Source organism: Doryrhamphus excisus, chromosome 14, assembly GCF_030265055.1.
Source record: "Doryrhamphus excisus isolate RoL2022-K1 chromosome 14, RoL_Dexc_1.0, whole genome shotgun sequence".
In the NCBI taxonomy this organism is placed as follows: Eukaryota; Metazoa; Chordata; class Actinopteri; order Syngnathiformes; family Syngnathidae; genus Doryrhamphus; species Doryrhamphus excisus.
In genome coordinates, this window is record NC_080479.1 from 17,524,247 (window position 1) to 17,545,789 (window position 21,543).

Sequence of the window (21,543 nt, forward strand, 5' to 3'; positions counted from 1 at the left end):
TTATAATTTATACGCATTTAGAATTGTTTTCTGCATTTAAAATGTTGATTTACTAGTACTAAACAGTATACCAAATATATCAGAGCTCTTGCTTTAAGTACTGCGCTGACGAAAGTATTCCATTTGAGACACATGGGGTGGGGCGCCATGATGGATGTGTACGACGTGGAGGAAAAGACGCTTGATTCCAATAGGCTGATTTTATGACGCTGCAGTATCATTCATCGTGATTGGTCGAATTGCACACGTAGCGCGTGCGCAGTAGGTCCAGCGCGGAAATTCAAATTTGAAGAGAGGTTGTTTTTCTTTTCCGTTTCCAGAAGCGAAACGACCGAGAAGGAGAAGACACGTTGACACTTCGTCGTGTTCTCTTTGTACACATTTCGGTGTACTAGCTGTTACAGATACAGTACACTTTTTAATATCTGTACACAGAATGGATCCTTTTACGGAGGTGAGTACATGCATTTATATCATTTATACGTGGCTGCGACGTTGATATTTCTTTATGAATATATCTGTTTTTAGCTAGCATTAATACTTAGAAACATCACGGAATATAATCAGGCACTTAATTAACCATTTCTAATTGTTTTGTTTGTATAATGTATGGAAAAATACAATAAAATAGTCCTACGTTGATGCGTATATTTATTGACAGGTGACTAAATACTACAAACTACAGACTACTGTAATACTACTAAAGTACTACTGTATGTACTTTATAGTAATTATCTCTCGGGGTGTCTAAACTTCGAGAAAAATCATGAAAAATGGTTGCAAGTTCCACTTTGTAAAGTTAAAAACCCTGCATTTCAGCTTTGACTATCATTAGTATGTAAGCCCTAACTTTTCTCTTTTTTTTTTTTACATTGTCAAAATATTTAAACTTTATTCGTCGATAATCTTTGGACATTTTTTCTGGGATTTTATGACTTCATCTCAATGGAATGTTACAGTGGATTTTTGCAGATGTTGTCATGGCAACATGTCTGGCAGACTAAATTTACACCGCAGTAAAACTTCTTTCTGTAGTGAGTGCAGAATATCATGTTATATATATTTTTATTATTTATTAGATTGTGAATCTGTTTTTTTATTGGACTGCGGCCCATTCAGAAAATATAATCCAACAAGAAAACTAAAAAAAATCAACAAAAGCACACTAATAGTAAAAGAATAACGTCATAATATTATGATGAAAAATAATATAATTTTAGTTGCTTAACGATATAATATTATGAGAAACAAACAAAAAAAGGTTGTAATTTGTGGAAAATAACAATGGGGAAAATGTTTAATGTGAATAAGATCATAATAACCAAAATAGATGGGGGGGGAAAAAACAGCAAAAATTTAAAAATGCTGTAATTTTACGAGAATAAAGTGAAAATATGGAAAAAAAAATAAAAAATTTCTCAGACTAAAATTTTATTTTACTAGCATAGAGTTTAAATATATTTGTATTTAATATTGTAATATTGTCAAAGAGTTTTTAAATTAAATGAATGAAACAACATACAGTACATTTTTTAAAAATATGGGAATTTTGCCCATAATTCACAATCCTGATGTGAAACATGAGCACGTATTTCTTTCCTTAAAATGCAGTGAATGACACCGTCTGTGAGCGCGCATCATTTTGTGCTAATTTTATTATTTTTATTTTTTTTGCCGACCAAATCCCTCACTAATCGTTGACTGTGTCACTATTACTCCTTCGTTGACAATTTGGCGACTCCAAATTATGATATGAATGTGAGTGTGAATGTCTTACTGAGAACAAACACTTTGCAAACAGCACTCGATTCATCACACTGCAACTTAATACTCAAAAGGTGTATAAACAATACTAATACAAATTTATACTGATACTAAAATACTAATACTGAAATACTAATTTCGCAAGGGGGCGGCACAGCTCGGAGACCAGGGTTCAATTCCACCCTTGGCCATCTCTGTGTGGAGTTTGCATGTTCTCCCCGTGCATGCGTGGGTTTTCTTCCGGGTACTCCGGTTTCCTCCCACATTCCAAAAACATGCTAGGTTAATTAGCCACTCCAAATTGTCCATAGGTATGAATGTGAATGTGAATGTCTTACTGAGAACAAACACTTTGCTAACAGCACTCGATTCATCACACTGCAACTTAATACTCAAAAGGTGTATAAACAATACTAATACTAATTTATACTGATACTAAAATACTAATAATAAAATACTAATTTTGCAAGGGGGCGGCACGGCTCGGAGACCAGGGTTCAATTCCACCCTCGGCCATCTCTGTGTGGAGTTTGCATGCGTGGGTTTTCTCCGGGTACTCCGGTTTCCTCCCACATTCCAAAAACATGCTAGGTTAATTAGCCACTCCAAATTGTCCATAGGTATGAATGTGAGTGTGAATGGTTGTTTGTCTATATGTGCCCTGTGATTGGCTGGCCACCAGTCCAGGGTGTACCCCGCCTCTCGCCTAAAGACAGCTGGGATAGGCTTTTGTGTTGTATTATCAATTTGCTGGTGTTATTTTCATGACGTTATGAGTGTTTGAATCCAACCAGAAACTACTGGAGCGGACTCGGGCTCGCAGAGAGAACCTCCAGAAAAAAATGGCAGAAAGACCAAATGCAGCGAAAAGAGCCCGAGAGCCTCTGGTTGACACCAACAGTGGGATGGGTGACCCATCCCCAGTCCTTGCGAAAGGTCAGTACAGTACAGCATCCCGAACCTGGATCGCTACACGACACATCATCACACTCGACTTATGTTTGATTCCCTTCATCACAGCTCCACAGACGTCCACCAAACCTTCTCCATCCAAGCGCAGGTGTTCATCGGAAAATGTTCAGCCCGTCGAGGGAGACAGGAATCCGCCTGTGGCTTCTCTGATCCAAGATCCCCCATCAGACAAGAAACCGCCGCTCTGCCCCACAAGCGTTCGAAACACGTCCTCTACTGGAAGGAGCGATGGCCGCCCAGTTGAGGCAAAAACTGTTGAGTCAGAGAAGATGGCTGTGAGCGCTCCGCCCAAGACGCAGGCTAGCACTGTTGTCGCTAAGGTTCCTGAAACACCAAAAAGCCAGGAGGACCCGGAGGAAGATTCCGCTCATCCTGCTACTGGAATGAGGTCTCGTCTGCGGAAGCTCGCTGAACAGAGAAAATTCTGGGATGGCGATCATGGTAAGGGTTTTTTTTTTTCCAGCCTTCAGTCCTTCACAGTTTTACATTTAACATTCAACACGTGTATTAGTGTGACTTATACTCCAGTGTGACTTATGTATGTTTTTTTCCTACCTAATTATGCATTTTTGGCCTTGTGCGACTTATACTCCAGTGTGACTTATGTATGTTTTTTTTTTACCTAATTATGCATTTTTGGCCTTGTGCGACTTATACTCTAGTTTGACTTATGTATGTTTTTTTTTACCTAATTATGCATTTTTGGCCTTTTGCTACTTATACTCCAGTGTGACTTATGTATGTTTTTTTTCTACCTAATTATGCATTTTTGGCCTTGTGCGACTTATACTCCAGTCTGACTTATGTATGTTTTTTTTAACCGAATTATGCATTTTTGGCCTTGTGCTACTTATACTCCAGTGTGACTTATGTATGTTTTTTTTTTAACCTAATTATGCATTTTTGGCCTTGTGCGACTTATACTCCAGTGTGACTTATGTATGTTTTTTTTCTACCTAATTATGCATTTTTGGCCTTGTGCGACTTATACTCCAGTGTGACTTATGTATGTTTTTTCTACCTAATTATGCATTTTTGGCCTTGTGCTACTTATACTCCAGTGTGACTTATGTATGTTTTTTTTCTTCCTAATTATGCATTTTTGGCCTTGTGCTACTTATACTCCAGTGTGACTTATGTATGTTTTTTTTTTTAACCTAATTATGCATTTTTGGCCTTGTGCGACTTATACTCCAGTGTGACTTATGTTTTTTTTTTTTTTTTTTTACCTAATTATGCATTTTTGGCCTTGTGCTACTTATACTCCAGTGAGACTTATGTATGTTTTATTTACCTAATTATGCATTTTTGGCCTTGTGCGACTTATACTCTAGTTTGACTTATGTATGTTTTTTTTTTTTACCTAATTATGCATTTTTGGCCTTGTGCTACTTATACTCCAGTGTGACTTATGTATGTTTGTTTTGTTCTACCTAATTATGCATTTTTGGCCTTGTGCTACTTATACTCCAGTGTGACTTGTGTATTTTTTTTTTACCTAATTATGCATTTTCGGCCTTGTGCTACTTATACTCCAGTGAGACTTATGTATGTTTTTTTCCACCTAATTATGCATTTTTGGCCTTGTGCTACTTATACTCCAGTGTGACTTATGTATGTTTTTTTTAACCGAATTATGCATTTTTGGCCTTGTGCTACTTATACTCCAGTGTGACTTATGAATGTTTTTTTTTAACCTAATTATGCATTTTTGGCCTTGTGTTACTTATACTCCGGAGCGACTTATAGTCCAGAAGATACAGTATGTCTTTTGCGTTTATTATGTCTACTATATTGGCTAATAGTAGTGTAAAGGTGACTATAGGGATGTTAATTCATGTCTAGAAGGCTCTAATAATGTTTGAAAGCATATTTAGAAGGTTGTAAACACATTTTTTTAATGAACCTGCTGTGAAAATGTATTATTAATGACTCCTGCTTATTTATTTACCATTAAATTCATGTTTTTCCCTTTCCGGTTGTTTGACAGACGTGTCAGATGCAGACTCGACACCTCTGCCCCCGCTGAGACAAAATGATGACGTCCCGACATCCTCCCCTTGTCCCACCGCGTCCTCAGAAACTCCAGTAGGAAGGAGAGGCAGACTGGCTAACCTTGCTGCCACCATCGGGTCCTGGGAAGATGACCTAAGCCATGCCGTCGTTCCCAAAGAGAAAGGACCAGGAAAGGCCGCTTCCCAGATAGGCTTGAGGGATTTAAGTACGGCCGCGGGCGCTCAACAAAAGTCGGCAGTGTCCTCTTCACTCGTCTCAAATCAGGTCGAGTCAAGTTTCACGGCCTCATCGCCGCGGTAACAATGACTTCCTGTAACATTGACACTGTATGTATCGTTCTACCAACAGCTTCCACGGCCCTTAGCCAAACCAGGCCCGGTGGTTCCTCCAAGCCCCCAGAAGGCTGACATCCCCGCATTTCAGCCCGTGACGAGCCCCCGGAAGACAACACCTGCGCCACCAGGATCCCCGTCTTCCATATCAGCGTCTTGGAAAAATAAAGACCATTCCGCTGCTCCCAGTTTAGCCTGCAGCCCCCAGAAAGCCCAACTCAGTGCTAAAGCTTCGACCCCCAACGCTGGCGTCCCGCAAGGAAAATCCAGCGCTCCTGGTAGGTCGTAAAATCCAAACGAAACAAAACGGTGCGCGCTCACAGACGGTGTCGCCGGCTTCATTGTACATAAAACGCAACCGGCGTTATCGTAACACGCCTATTTGTGACCCTCAGGTGTCAAGTCTTTCCTGGAACGATTTGGAGAGAGATGCCAGGAGCGTACCAACCACTCCTCCTCCTCATCAGGTGCTGGCTCGCGGACGACGACGACGACGACACCCAACGCCAAACTTGCGCCCAGGACCCTGCAAACAGCCCAAACCACCACAGCCGATCTCATCCAGAAACAAAAACTGGTCTGAAAGCCCTGTTGCTTATCCTCCTTTATATCATGGAAAGAAAATATTCACCGTAATTCTCCGCTTTTCAGGAGCGGGAGTCCGAACTGGCTCAGATTCAGAGTCGATTCCGGGGGAATAATATGTGGAAAAACCGACAGGAAGGGGAAACCAAGAAAACCGGAGACGGGAAGGTGGGTTCATACCAAATGTCCATACTCATCTAGCATCTCTGTTAGTCAGGACTGATTGTAATCGGAATGTTTATTATGATTATTATTATTTTTCTCCTGAAATATCGCGATTTTGAGGGCCTGAACATGCCCGAAAATTCGCAAAATTTTATGGGTCCCAAATATAATGTTCCAAAATTGACTCTCTAGCGCCACTTATTAGGGCTCGAGCACTGACCAGTGCGAAAGCCCTATTGTAATCGTAATGTTTATTATGATTATTATTATTTTTCTCCCGAAATGATTGCCATTTTGAGGGCCTTAACATGCCCGAAAATTCTCAAAATTTTGCAGGCGCGTCAGGTCTGGCGAAAAATTTCAATATTTTATGGGTCCCAAATATAATGTTCCAAAATAACTCTTTTGCGCCACTTATTAGGGCTCGAGCACTGACCAGTGCGAAAGCCCTATTGTAATCGTAATGTTTATTATGATTATTATTATTTTTCTCCTGAAATATCGCGATTTTGAGGGCCTTAACATGCCTGAAAATTCGCAAAATTTTATGGGTCCCAAATATAATGTTCCAAAATTGACTCTCTAGCGCCACTTATTAGGGCTCGAGCACTGACCAGTGCGAAAGCCCTATTGTAATTGTAATGTTTATTATGATTATTATTATTTTTCTCCCGAAATGATTGCCATTTTGAGGGCCTTAACATGCCCGAAAATTCGCAAAATTTTATGGGTCCCAAATATAATGTTCCAAAATTGACTCTCTAGCGCCACTTATTAGGGCTCGAGCACCGACCAGTGCGAAAGCCCTATTGTAATCGTAATGTTTATTATGATTCTTATTATTTTTCTCCTGAAATATCGCGATTTTGAGGGCCTTAACATGCCCGAAAATTCGCAAAATCTTATGGGTCCCAAATATAATGTTCCAAAATTGACTCTCTAGCGCCACTTATTAGGGCTCGAGCACTGACCAGTGTGAAAGCCCTATTGTAATCGGAATGTTTATTATGATTATTATTATTTTTCTCCTGAAATGATCGCGATTTTGAGGGCCTTAACATGCCCGAAAATTCTCAAAATTTTGCAGGTGCGTCAGGTCTGGCGAAAAATTTCAATATTTTATGGGTCCCAAATATAATGTTCCAAAATTGACTCTCTAGCGCCACTTATTAGGGCTCGAGCACTGACCAGTGCGAAAGCCCTATTGTAATCGTAATGTTTATTATGATTATTATTATTTTTCTCCCGAAATGATTGCCATTTTGAGGGCCTTAACATGCCCGAAAATGCGCAAAATTTTGCAGGCGCGTCAGGTCTGGCGAAAAATTTCAATATTTTATGGGTCCCAAATATAATGTTCCAAAATTAACTCTTTTGCGCCACTTATTAGGGCTCGAGCACCGACCAGTGCGAAAGCCCTATTGTAATTGTAATGTTTATTATGATTATTATTATTTTCCTCCCGAAATGATCGCGATTTTGAGGGCCTTAACATGCCCGAAAATTCTCAAAATTTTGCAGGCGCGTCAGGTCTGGCGAAAAATTTTAATATTTTATGGGTCCCAAATATAATGTTCCAAAATTGACTCTCTAGCGCCACTTATTAGGGCTCGAGCACTGACCAGTGCGAAAGCCCTATTGTGATCGGAATGTTTATTATGATTATTATTATTTTTCTCCTGAAATATTGCGATTTTGAGGGCCTGAACATGCCCGAAAATTCGCAAAATTTTATGGGTCCCAAATATAATGTTCCAAAATTGACTCTCTAGCGCCACTTATTAGGGCTCGAGCACCGACCATTGCGAAAGCCCTATTGTAATCGTAATGTTTATTATGATTATTATTATTTTTCTCCTGAAATGATCGCGATTTTGAGGGCCTTAACATGCCCGAAAATTCTCAAAATTTTGCAGGTGCGTCAGGTCTGGCGAAAAATTTTAATATTTTATGGGTCCGAAATATAATGTTCCAAAATTGACTCTCTAGCGCCACTTATTAGGGCTCGAGCACCGACCAGTGCGAAAGCCCTATTGTAATCCTAATGTTTATTATGATTATTATTATTTTTCTCCCGAAATGATCGCGATTTTGAGGGCCTTAACATGCCCGAAAATTGGCAAAATTTTGCAGGCGCGTCAGGTCTGGTGGAAAAATTTGATATTTTATGGGTCCCAAATATAATGTTTCAAAATTGACTCTCACTGACCAGTGCGAAAGCCCTATTGTAATCGTAATGTTTATTATGATTATTATTATTTTTCTCCTGAAATATCGCGATTTTGAGGGCCTTAACATGCCCGAAAACTCGCAAAATTTTAGGGGTCCCAAATATAATGTTCCAAAATTAACTCTCTAGCGCCACTTATTAGGGCTCGAGCACCGACCAGTGCGAAAGCCCTATTGTAATCGTAATGTTTATTATGATTATTATTATTTTTCTCCCGAAATGATCGCGATTTTGAGGGCCTTAACATGCCCGAAAATTCTCAAAATTTTGCAGGCGCGTCAGGCCTGGCGAAAATTTTTTATATTTTATGGGTCCCAAATATAATGTTCCAAAATTGACTCTCTAATAGACAATTGACTCTCATAATTAATTCTTTTCTTAGGGCAAAGCCGTGGACAGCAAAGATCATCCTGAATCCGATTTCATTGAGACACCAGCCACGCCTGAAAGGAGCATCCCTACAGGTATTTTTCACACTATACTTTGTACTTGTGTCATTAATGGGTCAAATTATACTTGATACTATTGCTGTCAATAGGATTACATCTATGCATATTATTGTTTCACCTGCCTTTGTACAGTACAGCTAAACCATGATAAGAATCCTTTCCAAAAGGTCTGACAAAAACCGAAGCAAGTAGTTCCAGGAAATCATGTAAATCACAGGTGTCCAAAGTGCGGCACAGGGGTCATTTGTGACCTGTGGCTGGTTTTCATTGTCCCCGGGCACAAAGTTGGGGGAAAAAAAAAAAAAAACAGCTGTAATTTTATGAGAATAAAGGCAAACTATTAAGAGAAAAAAGTTGTTTTATAACTAGGAAAAAGGAGGAAATTATGAAGAAATATGGTGTGTTAGGAGCAGGAAGTGGAATTGTTTAAGAAAAAAAAGACTATTTAAAAGATATTTAATATAAGGAATAAAGTTGTAATTTCTGGAAAAAGTCAAAATATTATGAAAATTAAGTAAGAAGGAAATTTACAAGAAGAAACGTAATTGGGGAAAACACAAAAGCAGAAATGAAAAAAAACAAGTGTCATTTTATGAAAAGGCACAATTTTACTAGAATAACTATAATAAACTATAATATTATTAGGAAAAATAATGTAATTTTAGGGGTATAGAGTTGAAATAATAAAGAAAAAAACACAACAAAATGAAGTTGTAATTTTTGGAAAATTAGGTTGGGGTAAAGTTAGTATATTATGTGAATAAAGTCATAGTATTATTTTCTGAAAATATTTGGAAAATAAAAAAATGGGAGGGAAATAACGCAGGCACATAGTTGGGGAAAAAAACAGCTGTAATTTTATGAGAATAACAGCAAAATATCAAGAGAAAAAAGTTGTTTTATAACTAAGAAAAATTTGCAATTTTCACGAAAATAAACTTCAGATATTATGAGGAAATATGGTGTTTTAGGAGCAGGTAGTGGAATTATTAAAGAAAAAGAAAGATATGTAATATAAGTTGTAATTTCTGGAAAAAGTCAAAATATCATGAAAATGAAGTCAGAAGAAAATTTACAAGAAGAAACGTAATTGGGGAAAAAACAGCAGCAGAAATTAAAAAACAAAACAAGTGTCATAAGAAAAGGCACAATTTTAGATAGATAGACTTACTTTATTGGCATTGCACAATAATAATAATAATTATTATTATTATTACTAGAATAAACTACTTATTATTATTATTATTATAATTATATTATTATTATATATTATACTACTGTTACCATTTATTATTAAACTATTTACTAGAATAAACTATAATATTATGAGGGAAAAATAATGTCATTTTAGGAGTATGGAGTTGAAATAATAAAGAAAAAAACACAACAAAATGAAGTTGTAATTTTTGGAAAATTAGGTTGGGGGAAAATTAGTATATTATGTGAATAAAGTCATAATATTATTTCCGAAAAAATTTGGAAAATAAAAAAATGGGAGTGAAATAACAGCGAGTGATGTTAATACTAATAATACGCATTTTCACATATCACTAAGCTGAGATGTAGTATTTCCTGGAAAAAGGTGCATATTTACATGTGTTACTTCAAAAAATAAAAAAATCAAAAATCAAAGTATCAGCCTTTCATTTTTCACTATTTTGCCCTCGTTGCAAAAAAAAAAAAAAAACGACTGATTTTTTTTACTTATTTTCCCAACCAAAAACAACACTGAGCAATATGCAGTGAGCTTTAACGCCTCATCTGCACACATTAGCCGGAATCTGTCTATAATGTCCCAACTGTAAAAGAACCACCAACGCTTGGATGCTTTGTTTGACCCAACAATAACAGCAATTCCTTTAGTCAACGTTTTCCGAGGAAAAGCACGGTTCTACTGTCCAAAAGCGGACAGGAAACGATAAAGTAGACATCTGATCAACCATGGTTGTTTTCCAAAAGCAGGTTATGAGTTGCTCCATCCTCCCCCGTCCTCCACATCCAGTCCACTGAGAGAGCTTCCCCGTACGGACAAGGAAGCAGCGGATGAAAGCACAAAAGAGGAAGAAGCGGATGAGGTCAAGGAGATCGAGATGAACGTGGACCAGTCCATCAACTCGGCGGTCATCAATGATCTGTTCGAGGGAGTCCTTGAGCAGAGCGACGAGGAGGATGAGGAAGAAGATGCCTTGAATATCTCTTCCATGTCCCTTCTCACGCCGCTGGCAGAGACCGTGGCTGCCGTGGTGAAGAGTCCAGAGAGGAGGATGATGGTTTGTATCAATTCTCAAAAACAGCAGTGTCCAAAGTCTAAATGACTTATTTACGTATAATTGAATAGTTTCTTAGTCGGAGCATAGAAAAAAAAAACCTGGTTACAACCTTCTAAATACATTATTAGAGCCCTCTGGACATGAATAGCACCCCTATGGTCACCTTTACACTGCTATTACTCACTATAGTAGATAGAATAACAGACTCACAACTGATAGATAGCATTGAGAACGTTACTTGTCCCTTTTTTTTTTAAAACTTTCTTTTCTCTACTCTACTTCTCTCTCCAAATCGTTTCAGGGAAGACTACACCTGCGGGTCACAAATAGGCCTGTCACGATAACGCTGGTCATGAATTGTGGTTGCGCTTCATTTACAATGTAGCCGGCAGCACCGTCTGTCAGCGCGCACCATTTTGTTTCGTTTAGATTTACATGGCCGACCGAAGCAGTTAATTTTTTTATTTTTTTTTTTACAAAATTAAAAAATCTTAAATAAAATTAAAAATAAAAATTAATTAATAAAATTAAAAAAAAATAAAAATTAATTAATAAAATTAAAAAAAATAAAATTTATTTAAAAACAATGAAAAAAATAAAAATTAATTAAAAAAATTAAAAACATGGCGGCACGGCGGTCTGGTGGTTAGTGCGCAGACCTCACAGCTAGGAGACCAGGGTTCGGTCCCCGCCCTCGGCCATCTCTGTGTGGAGTTTGCATGTTCTCCCCGTGCATGCGTGGGTTTTCTCCGGGTACTCCGGTTTCCTCCCACATTCCAAAAACATGCTAGGTTAATTGGCCACTCCAAATTATCCATAGGTATGAATGTGAGTGTGAATGGTTGTTTGTCTATATGTGCCCTGTGATTGGCTGGCCACCAGTCCAGGGTGTACCCCGCCTCTCGCCCGAAGACAGCTGGGATAGGCTCCAGCACCCCCCACGACCCTCGTGAGGAAAAGCGGTAGAAAATGAATGAATGAAATTAAAAACATAAAAATTTATAAAATAAAGTAAAAAAAAAACAACAACTCTGCGTCTTTTTTTTCCTTTTTTTGCAGACATCAACTCCGGCCAATTCGTTCTTGGTGAAGAACAACACCCCCGACCAGGCTTGCCAAACGGGTCAATTCCAGAGAGCCAACATAAGAAAGAGCGGCTCGTCTGACGGAATAGACGCCTCCGAGGACGATCAAAAACTACCCTACAGGTACTCCATTAATGTAGCATTCAAATACACATGTGTAACATATTGGGTTAGCATCCATCAGGGATCAAATACTTGTTTTCCCACTGTGTGTGTGTGTTAGCGTTGATGCGTATAGATCCATTCGAGTGAAAGAGACTGGCAGAGCCAACATGAAAGACGCGATGGCGAGAAAAGAGGACGTTCCCGGCAGAGCCGAGGAAGCGCGAGGTTCCGGCCTGTTTAGCATCAAACAGAAAATGAAGGTCGGGAATCAACTCGGGTGGTTCAAGTCCTGCTTACCAGCAATCGGGGCGTCTGTGGGGATGACGCGGTTTTTGGTCGTCTGCGCAGATTCTCGCTAACGAGGTGAACCTGCAGCAGACCATCATCCACCAGGCCAGCCAGGCCCTCAACTGCTGCACGGATGAAGAACACGGGAAGGGATCCCAGGTGGAGGCGGAGGCGGAGCGACTCTTGCTAGTAGCAAGTGAGTTCTTTAGCGTTATGGGCAGAATTTTGAACGTCAACACTTAGCGGTGTATTACACCCGCAAACGTAATAAACGTAATAAACCACAAACGTAATACAAATCTGCAGCTTTGAATGTAATAATCCCGCAAAAGTAATAAATTCCCCAAAAACGTAATAAAATTTGCCTACTGCAAAAGTAATACTAAATGTAATAGTAATGTATCATTTGTAGGAAATTATTACATATGTAAAAGTGAAAAACTTAAAATGTAATAACTTCCCACAAATGTAATATATATTTTTATGTTTATTTCATTTTTATTTTTTTGGTAAATTTAAAGCTGGATGAAAAATCTAATTATATTCTCCCAGCAATGCTCCCTCCAGACCCGAGATGATGTTGTGGTGTTTTGGATCATAATCATACCCAACCATTCAGTTTCTGTAATATTGGATGTTAAAAAAAAAAACAAAACGCATTTATTAAAAACAAAAAAATGTAAAAAACTTCGCTTTGGTTCCAATTTTCTACAATTTTTCTACAAGAAAAGCTCAAATATCCTACTTTTTATTTTTCTACACAAAATAAGATGAAAAATAAATAAACAAATCAAGAATAAATAAAATCAATCAATCAGTAATAAATAAATAAATATAATAATAATAATAATAAAACGGCAAATAATAAAAACTTAAGAAACCACATATAGTTGGTGTGTAGAAAAATTATTTCTTTTCAGATAAAAATGAACAAAGCATTATTAGAGCCCTGTAGACATGACAAAACACGACTATAGTCACATTTATACTCTTTTTTTATTTACAACATATTGCGCAACTGCAGGCTCTTGAGACACATGCTAACTCGCAAACTAGAGAGCTAGCGACCTAAACGGTAGCCTTCAAGTTATTTCCTTTAAACTTAAATAGCCCAAAACTTACCACTTCCACACGGATAGGGAGGATAACTATTAACAGTTATTTAACCTTTAACATGAACATTAATCAAACGTAATAATTGTTTCTGGGTACATGATACCATACAGCATCCATATCAAACTCCCATAATATTTATTTATTTATTTTTTACTTCAGCCGAGAAGAGGGAGGTGCTCAAGACAGAGTTGCAGCGTCTGAAGGGTGAGGGCCCAGGAGGCCAGAAGAAATCCCCCGCCCTGCCCCAGCCTGCTAGCATCTCAGCCTCCAAAGGTTCCATCAGCCTGCGGGAGTTCCGCTTGCCTCTCAAGGCAGACTTTGTTTGCTCTACCGCCAATAAGCCAGGTAAAGTGGAAACCGCGTAAGACCAGGGTTGTCCAAAGTGCAGCCTGCGGATTATTATTATTATTATTATTATTATTGATATTATTATTATTGGTATTATTGACATTATTATTAATATTATAATATTATTGTAAGATTATTGTAATATAATATTGTCATAAAATATAATAATAAACATAAAATCCCAGCAGTCATAATATAATAATAATAATATAATAATGTTGTAATATAATATTGTAATATAATAATTATTACTATTACAATAAACATAAAATCGCAGCAGTAATAATATTATAATAATAATATTGTAATATAATAATAATAAAAACATAAAATCCCAGCAGTAATAATATAATAATAATAATATTATAATAGAATATTATAATATTGTAATATAATAATAAAAACATAAAATCGCAGCAGTAATAATATAATGATAATAATATTGTAATAGAATATTGTAATATAATAATAATAATAATAAACATCAAATCCCAGCAGTAATATAATAATAATATAATAATAATATTGTAATATTGTAATATGATATTATAATATTGTAATGTAATAATAATAATAATAAACATCAAATCCCAGCAGTAATAATATTAGTATAATAATAATATTGTAATATTATAATATAATATTGTAATGTAATAATAATAATAATAAACATCAAATCCCAGCAGTAATAATATTAGTATAATAATAATATTGTAATATTATAATATAATATTGTAATGTAATAATAATAATAATAAACATCAAATCCCAGCAGTAATAATAATAATATAATAATAATATTGTAATATGATATTGTAATGTAATAATAATAAACATAAAATCCCAGCAGTAATCTTTGAATAATGGTGTATTAACGCCACAGAATAGAGTCATTCTTCTCGCATCCACGTTTTTTTTTTTTTTTTTTTTAGAATCTGTCAAGTATTCCTTCTTCATCATGATCCGGTCCGGAGCGGAAAACATGGTGGCCACGCCCCTCGCAAGTACACACCGCGGCCTCAGCGGAGACACCCTCACTTTCCCCACAACGTTCAGCATGTAAGCCCCCGTCGCTGATAGTCATATAGTAGTAGTAGCTGATAGTTATCATCTCCTTTAGCAACGTCACTCTTTTCCTTCTCATATGCCAGAGCTGACGTCTGCAGTGATTTTTCCATCGATATCGACGTCTTTTACCTGGTAAGTACCTTTTTATTTTTTTATTTTTTATTTTTTTTACCCCTCCATGTTAGATGAGCCACATGCTAAGGTGTTGGCTGTTACACCTTCAGGTTCAAAAACGTGAGCTGGGTGGGGACAAGAAGAAGAAAGCCAGCAAGTCAAAGGTTTGTGTTGATATCCTTGTTATATGCAACAGATTTGTGTCATTGTTATATCAACTCCTCCATAGTAACCACAACCCATTCTACTTCTCTTTTACCGTTGGAAGCAAATTGATCGATTATTATCTCCATTTTCAGGCAATCACCCCAAAGAGATTTCTGGCTATCACAGTAAGTTCTGATACTACACCATTTCCTTCCTTTGTTTTGCTGAAAATGTTCTTTCTGAAAAAAAAATGCATTCGGTGCCAACTACCATGAGAAGATTAACCTTAAACTGTATTATGGAAAGCAGGAAGTGAACAAATGTAACAGTTACTGATTGTAAAAGTACCAGATGGAGGGGTAGGATTTAATAAGCTTTGCTTCTTCCTACTCCTTTTGGACATGTGGAACTGTGAACTGATTATGGGATGCATTCAATTGTAATCTGATGCATGTTCAAATGAAATTAAACCATTAACATAAACTTGACCAAATCGCCATCATTAGCTGACAACAACATCAATCTCGACTTGCGTGCTTAAAAGACGATCCACCGATTGTCCAAGTCGGTGTAATGTGTTGCATTCACTGGCCACTTGACAAATCCCTGTGTCTTCTTTTTTTTGTTTTTCAGAAAGGCAGCCAAACACCAGGTATGTCCAAATCCCATTCATACGTTTAATCATGTCAATGTTGTCATGTGATGCTACTTTGTGATAGGTATGTTATACCTAGTAGTACTAACATATTACCTGGATATATTCCTGCATAGTTGTTGCCAGTCCTGGGGGCCCCAACGCTGTTCGGACCAGCAACTTTGTCCTGGTCGGATCTCACAAGCTGACTCTTTCCTCCTTGGGGAAAAACAAATTTGCTTTAGAGAAGGTATGGAAAGTTTTTCCTTTCATTTGAAATCTATTTCACATTTGAGTTGTGTCTGGTTTTATTATGTCTACTATATTGGGTCATAGGAGTGTAAAGGGAACTATAGGGGTGCTATTTCATGTCTAGAGGGCTCTAATCATGTTAAAAACTGCATTTAGAAGGTGTTAAGCAAGTTACTGTGAAAATATTGTATTTATAGATATAAGATATTCTACTTTGCACGGTCGGGTATGGAGTTAATTAAGTAACTGCAGTAAAAGTATACGAAAAAGTGTGTCGAGGTAACACGATTGATGCCGAGCGCTTTAAGAATGATGTTCTCCGCACCGTCTCATCAAAATCCGGTTTTTGTCGCATCCTTCTTATATGGGTCTTCAATTTATTCATTCATTCATTTTCTACCGCTTATCCTCACGAGGATCGCTGGGGTGCTGGAGCCTATCCCAGCTGTCTTCTGCCAAGAGGCGGGGTACACCCTGGACTGGTGGCCAGCCAATCACAGGGCACATATAGACAAACAACCATTCACACTCACATTCATACCTATGGACAATTTGGAGTCGCTAATTAACCTAGCATGTTTTTGGGGAGAACATGCAAACTCCACAATGAGAATCGAACCCACGTCTTCCGGATCTCCTAACTGTGTGGCCTACATGCTAACCATTCGGCATGTTTGTGTATTTGTTTATACACCTTTTGAGTTTTAAGTTGCAGTGTGATGAATCGAGTGCTGTTAGCAAAGTGTTTGTTCTCAGTAAGACATTCACACTCACATTCATACCTATGGACAATTTGGAGTGGCTAATTAGCCTAGCATGTTTTTGGGGGAGAACATGCAAACTCCACAATGAGAATCGAACCCACGTCTTCCGGATCTCCTAACTGTGTGGCCTACATGCTAACCATTCGGCATGTTTGTGTATTTGTTTATACACCTTTTGAGTTTTAAGTTGCAGTGTGATGAATCGAGTGCTGTTAGCAAAGTGTTTGTTCTCAGTAAGACATTCATACCTATGGACAATTTGGAGTGGCTAATTAACCTAGCATGTTTTTGGAATGTGGAAACCGGAGTACCCGGAGAAAACCCACGCATGCACGGGGAGAACATGCAAACTCCACTCAGAGATGGCCGAAGGTGGAATTGAACCCTGGTCTCCTGGCTGTGAGGTCTGCGCGCTAACCACTCGACCGCCGTGCAGCCCCCGGTTTTGAATTTATGAGGTCCGAAATAGCAAAAATCAGATGTGATTGGGACAAGATGGAGGTCACCAAATCCCACGTTTGAGACGAGATACAGATGATTTGACTCGACTTGACTTGACTTGACTTGACTTGACCTGACACGTCCATCTGCTTTTTGCTTGAAGGTGCCGTTCCTATGTCCTCTGGAGGGTCACGTCTACCTGAAGATGCAGTGTGAAGTTGGCTGCAGGGTGGAGGGAAAGGGCTTCCTGGTGAGTGTAATCCCGTCACATCAACACAGTAGATCAGGGTAGTCAATAACTACCCATGCCCCGCCCAATTTTAAAAGTACAGTACATCCTGTATGAGTGGAGACCCGCATGTTGTGGTACAGTGCGGCATCATACCGCCGCAACAGAGCGTGAATGGAAGCTAGCGAGGGTTGACTTAGTTTAGCACGCCAAGCTGTTACGTTTGCTGAATTTGATATCATCGTATCGTGATACGTCCCCCTAATTTATTCGAAGGTCGTATCGCACAACCCTAGTATATAGTTGAAGAAAAAAATTGCAAACACATTTCTCTTTTAAAACGCATCACATAGAAATCAATAATTATATTAGAAATTATTATATATAATATATATTATATAATATTAGAATTAATATTAAACATTATTTTATTACAATACTGTAACTATTAAATAGAAATACCACAATTTTTAATTTTAGTTGCGATTTTTCCTACTTTTTTGACGGTCATTGAATGCACCATAATATTAAAAAAAAAATTTCCCCCTCCAACCTCATTTTCTAAAAATCATTTTTGTTTGTTTTTCATATTAAAAGTTTTTTTAAGCATATTTTTTCCTGCTACTAAAATTATTACTGATTATTATTATTATTCAGTTTATTCTTCTAAAATGGCAACTTTTTCTTTTTTTCCCACTGAATATTTTGACTTTATTATTGCAATATTCAAAATTTTTCTGCAAATTTCAATTTTCCAAAAATTACAACTGTCGCTTCATATTACAACTTAATTTTTTTTCTTTAATATTAAAAAAAAGTATGCTACTAAAATGCTTTCTTCATAATATTACAACATTATTCTTCTAAAATCAGACCTTTTTTTCCTGATTGCTGTTAAATTATAGTTTTAAAATGTGCCGTGGGCCACATAAAATAAAGTAAAATACTAATAATGATATGTAATATTAGCCAGTGATCACTAGGTGTCAGTCATGTTCCATTGATGAAACAACAGCCACCTTTCCTGGTTTTCTTACGATATTCAGACTTTAATGATACAATGCTGTTTTTTCCAGACAATGTTTGAAGACGTTAGCGGATTCGGGGCGTGGCACAGGAGATGGTGCGTCTTATCAGGGTACTGCATCTCCTACTGGACGTACCCAGATGATGAGAAACGAAAGGTAAACATCTATGCAACCCCAAGAGTCTTGTTGAGTCATTCCAGCCTCACGAAACGCTTAGCAGGGATAGAGATTATTGTCTGAAAGCATACACATTTTGTCTATTTTGTATGGAATTTTGTCATAAATTCACCAATTAATAATAATAATAATAATAAAATAATAATAATAATGAATTCATTCATTTTCTACCAACTGCTGTCTATGGGCAAGAGGCGGGGTACTAATAATAATACTATTTTATAATAATAATAAAATAATAGTAAAATATTGTTATGATTATTATTGACTTGATAGAAGAAAATAATAATAATAATGAAATAATATTTTACTATTATTTTACAATTATTTAATAATAATAAAAATATTTAAAAAATTAATAATAATAATAATATAACAATAATATAATAATAATGCTAAATGATAAATAATGATAAAATAATTATAATAATATTTTATTATTCTAAAATATTATTTTATTATTATCGACTTGATAGAAGAAAACAATAATAATAATATGTTATAATAATAAAGTATTAACTTATTATTGTTATCATTATTATTATATTAATATAATAATAATGATAAAATAATTATAATAATATTGTATTATTTTATTATTCTAAAATATTATTTTATTATTATCAACTTGATAGAAGAAAACAATAATAATAAAATAATAATAATATTTTACAATAATAAAATATTAACTTATTATTATCATTATTATTATATTATTTATATTATTATTAGTAGTAATTTTACCAATACTATTTTATTATTTAATAAATTATTATTTATAATAATAAAATAATAATTACAATAGTAAAATAATATTTTTATAATAATAAAAAATAATAAAATATTATGATTATAAAATATTATTATTTTATTATTGTAATAAATAATATAAAATATAAAATCTATAATATAATAAAATATAAAATAATATTTTATAATAATAATAATAATAATAATAATAATAATAATAAATAATAATAATAATAATAATAATTATAATTATTATTTTTATTTTCTATCAAGTTTGTTTGTGCATTTTTCCAGAATCCCATTGGTCGCATCAACCTGGCCAACTGCACCAGTAGAGCGGTGGAACCGGCCAACCGCGAGTTCTGCGCCAGACCGAACACGTTTGAGCTCATCACGGCCCGACCGCAACGCGAAGACGACAAAGAGACTCTCGTCAGCCAATGCAAGAACACCATGTGTGTCACCACGTGAGTACATTATTAGAGCCCTCTACACATGAAATAACACCCCTATAGTCACCTTTACATTCTTATTACCCAATATCGACGTACCGACTTAATGACAGGAACTGAGACCTATTATTATGCTCACTTGTGGACTGACTCCTATAGAGCAGCTACACACAATAACCCGCACAGAATGCTTTCTAGTACTTCCGGATTCTGCGCCTCTTTCTGCAGTGGTTCCACGGACTTCCTGCTTCTGTTTTAATTTAGTCCACCCCCGAAGCTCTTCTAAGTACGGTCACTACGCCGTGATTGGTCACACTCCCAAGCGCTCCCGAGGACTTTGGGATATGTACTAGGTCCGCGTTTACTGACATCAGTAGAACTCGCAGTCATTTAATACACTTGAATGATTACTAGCTTGTTATTATGATTGCTATCACAGCTAATAAGTATTACTGTGGTAATAATACTCATGCAGTACTGATACCCGCTTCGTGTTGTCGTCTTGTGCAGAAACTGGCTGAGCGCCGACACCAAAGACGAGAGGAATTTGTGGATGAAGAAGCTCAACCAAATTTTAACCGACGTGCGCATGTGGCAGCCAGATGCTTGTTACGCAAGTAAAACGCCCTACAGCTTTTGCTAGCATTGCTAGCATATGCAAGGCATATACATCCCCAGTGCGTTATTGTTCCTTAGCCATCTTATACACTGCTACTGTACACTATTTATATATACGACTGCTGTTTACTATACACATATACTATATATATATACTGCTTTCACTTGCCAGGTATTTTATGTGACTAGTAACTGTAACATAATACGAGAAAATAAGACGATGTGTTGCTATAAATGTGATCCCGACAGGAAATGAGCGGCGGGTGAACCAGGAAGTGAAGTTATGGGGATTCGGAATTATGAGTTTTTAACTTGTTTAACGTGTTTTTATTTGAGATTTTTTTTCATGAGGGATTATTGTGCCTGCAATAAAAGCCTGTTCCTCCGGCAGTCAAGTCTGGTGCTTGTGTATCTCAATGAATGATCATTGAGTAACATTACTGACACCCAGTGTCACCCGGTGTAGAGTACTACATAGATATATATATAGATATAGATATACTGAATATGCTAGACTGTGTTCTGTTTCATTAATTTTAATTAATTCTTAATTAATCTACTTTAATAGTGCTGCTTTTACTATGTCTACCTCTGGTGGACAAATCATAGAATACACATTTTTTTAAACATTGTTGTTAAACTAATTTTGGCCTCTAGGAGGAGGTGTTTTACCAGGTCACGCGACAAGCCTCACGAGACATTAACTTCACTGCATAAATGCGAATTTTGATTCATTTTTTAAAATACTTTTATGTGAATTACGTGTATTTTTTCCATCTCCAGGAAAAGTCTGACCATCTGGTGGCTTTTTTTTTAGGTATATAATCTTCCGTTTTGGCAAATCAATTAAAAGCATAAAAATATATTGAATGTATTTGATTGTCTGCTAGCTAAAAGCACTCAGGGTATGCACGTGCCTTCCGTATTGACGTTTTTATGTATTTTGTTTATTTTATTTGGTCTAATTAGCAAGAACAATGATGCCACGCTTACATTAAATACATTATACGGATTATATAAAGTCATGGTGTGTTATAAATACTGTAACACAATTATTGGCGACGTGCTCGCAGGTGCCATTAATCAATTCAGACGGTAGGCGGGGCTTAGGCACTAAACCAGGAAGCCACGCGCACGTTAGTTA

The 21,543-nt window shown here is 36.5% G+C and overlaps 1 protein-coding gene across 2 annotated transcripts; it reads left to right on the plus strand.

Annotated features, from left to right (window-relative positions):
- Nucleotides 1-262: 262 nt before the first annotated feature.
- Nucleotides 263-20,783, plus strand: anln (anillin, actin binding protein). 2 transcript variants are annotated; one of them, XM_058046980.1, is made up of 23 exons: nucleotides 263-454; nucleotides 2,559-2,700; nucleotides 2,785-3,177; nucleotides 4,727-5,016; nucleotides 5,101-5,362; nucleotides 5,480-5,661; nucleotides 5,736-5,837; nucleotides 8,447-8,528; nucleotides 10,476-10,783; nucleotides 11,843-11,991; nucleotides 12,092-12,233; nucleotides 12,322-12,457; nucleotides 13,537-13,722; nucleotides 14,658-14,784; nucleotides 14,877-14,925; nucleotides 15,018-15,071; nucleotides 15,207-15,239; nucleotides 15,688-15,706; nucleotides 15,826-15,938; nucleotides 17,309-17,395; nucleotides 18,451-18,558; nucleotides 19,624-19,796; nucleotides 20,292-20,783. In XM_058046980.1, the coding sequence occupies exons 1-23, from the start codon at nucleotides 437-439 to the stop codon at nucleotides 20,422-20,424; spliced, it is 3,288 nt and encodes a 1,095-aa protein (XP_057902963.1). In that variant the 5' UTR covers nucleotides 263-436; the 3' UTR covers nucleotides 20,425-20,783. The 2 variants fall into 2 exon arrangements, with proteins under 2 accessions (XP_057902963.1, XP_057902962.1); XM_058046979.1 differs by having other exon boundaries at nucleotides 264-454; nucleotides 10,473-10,783.
- The last annotated feature ends 760 nt before the right edge of the window (nucleotides 20,784-21,543 follow it).

Bases quoted from the DNA above. Each gene is read 5' to 3' on its own strand.
- anln (XM_058046979.1), top strand. The intron at 5,017-5,100 runs GTCGAGTCAAGT...TTCTACCAACAG, and splicing joins CTTCACTCGTCTCAAATCAG to CTTCCACGGCCCTTAGCCAA. The intron at 13,723-14,657 runs GTAAAGTGGAAA...TTTTTTTTTTAG, and splicing joins CTCTACCGCCAATAAGCCAG to AATCTGTCAAGTATTCCTTC.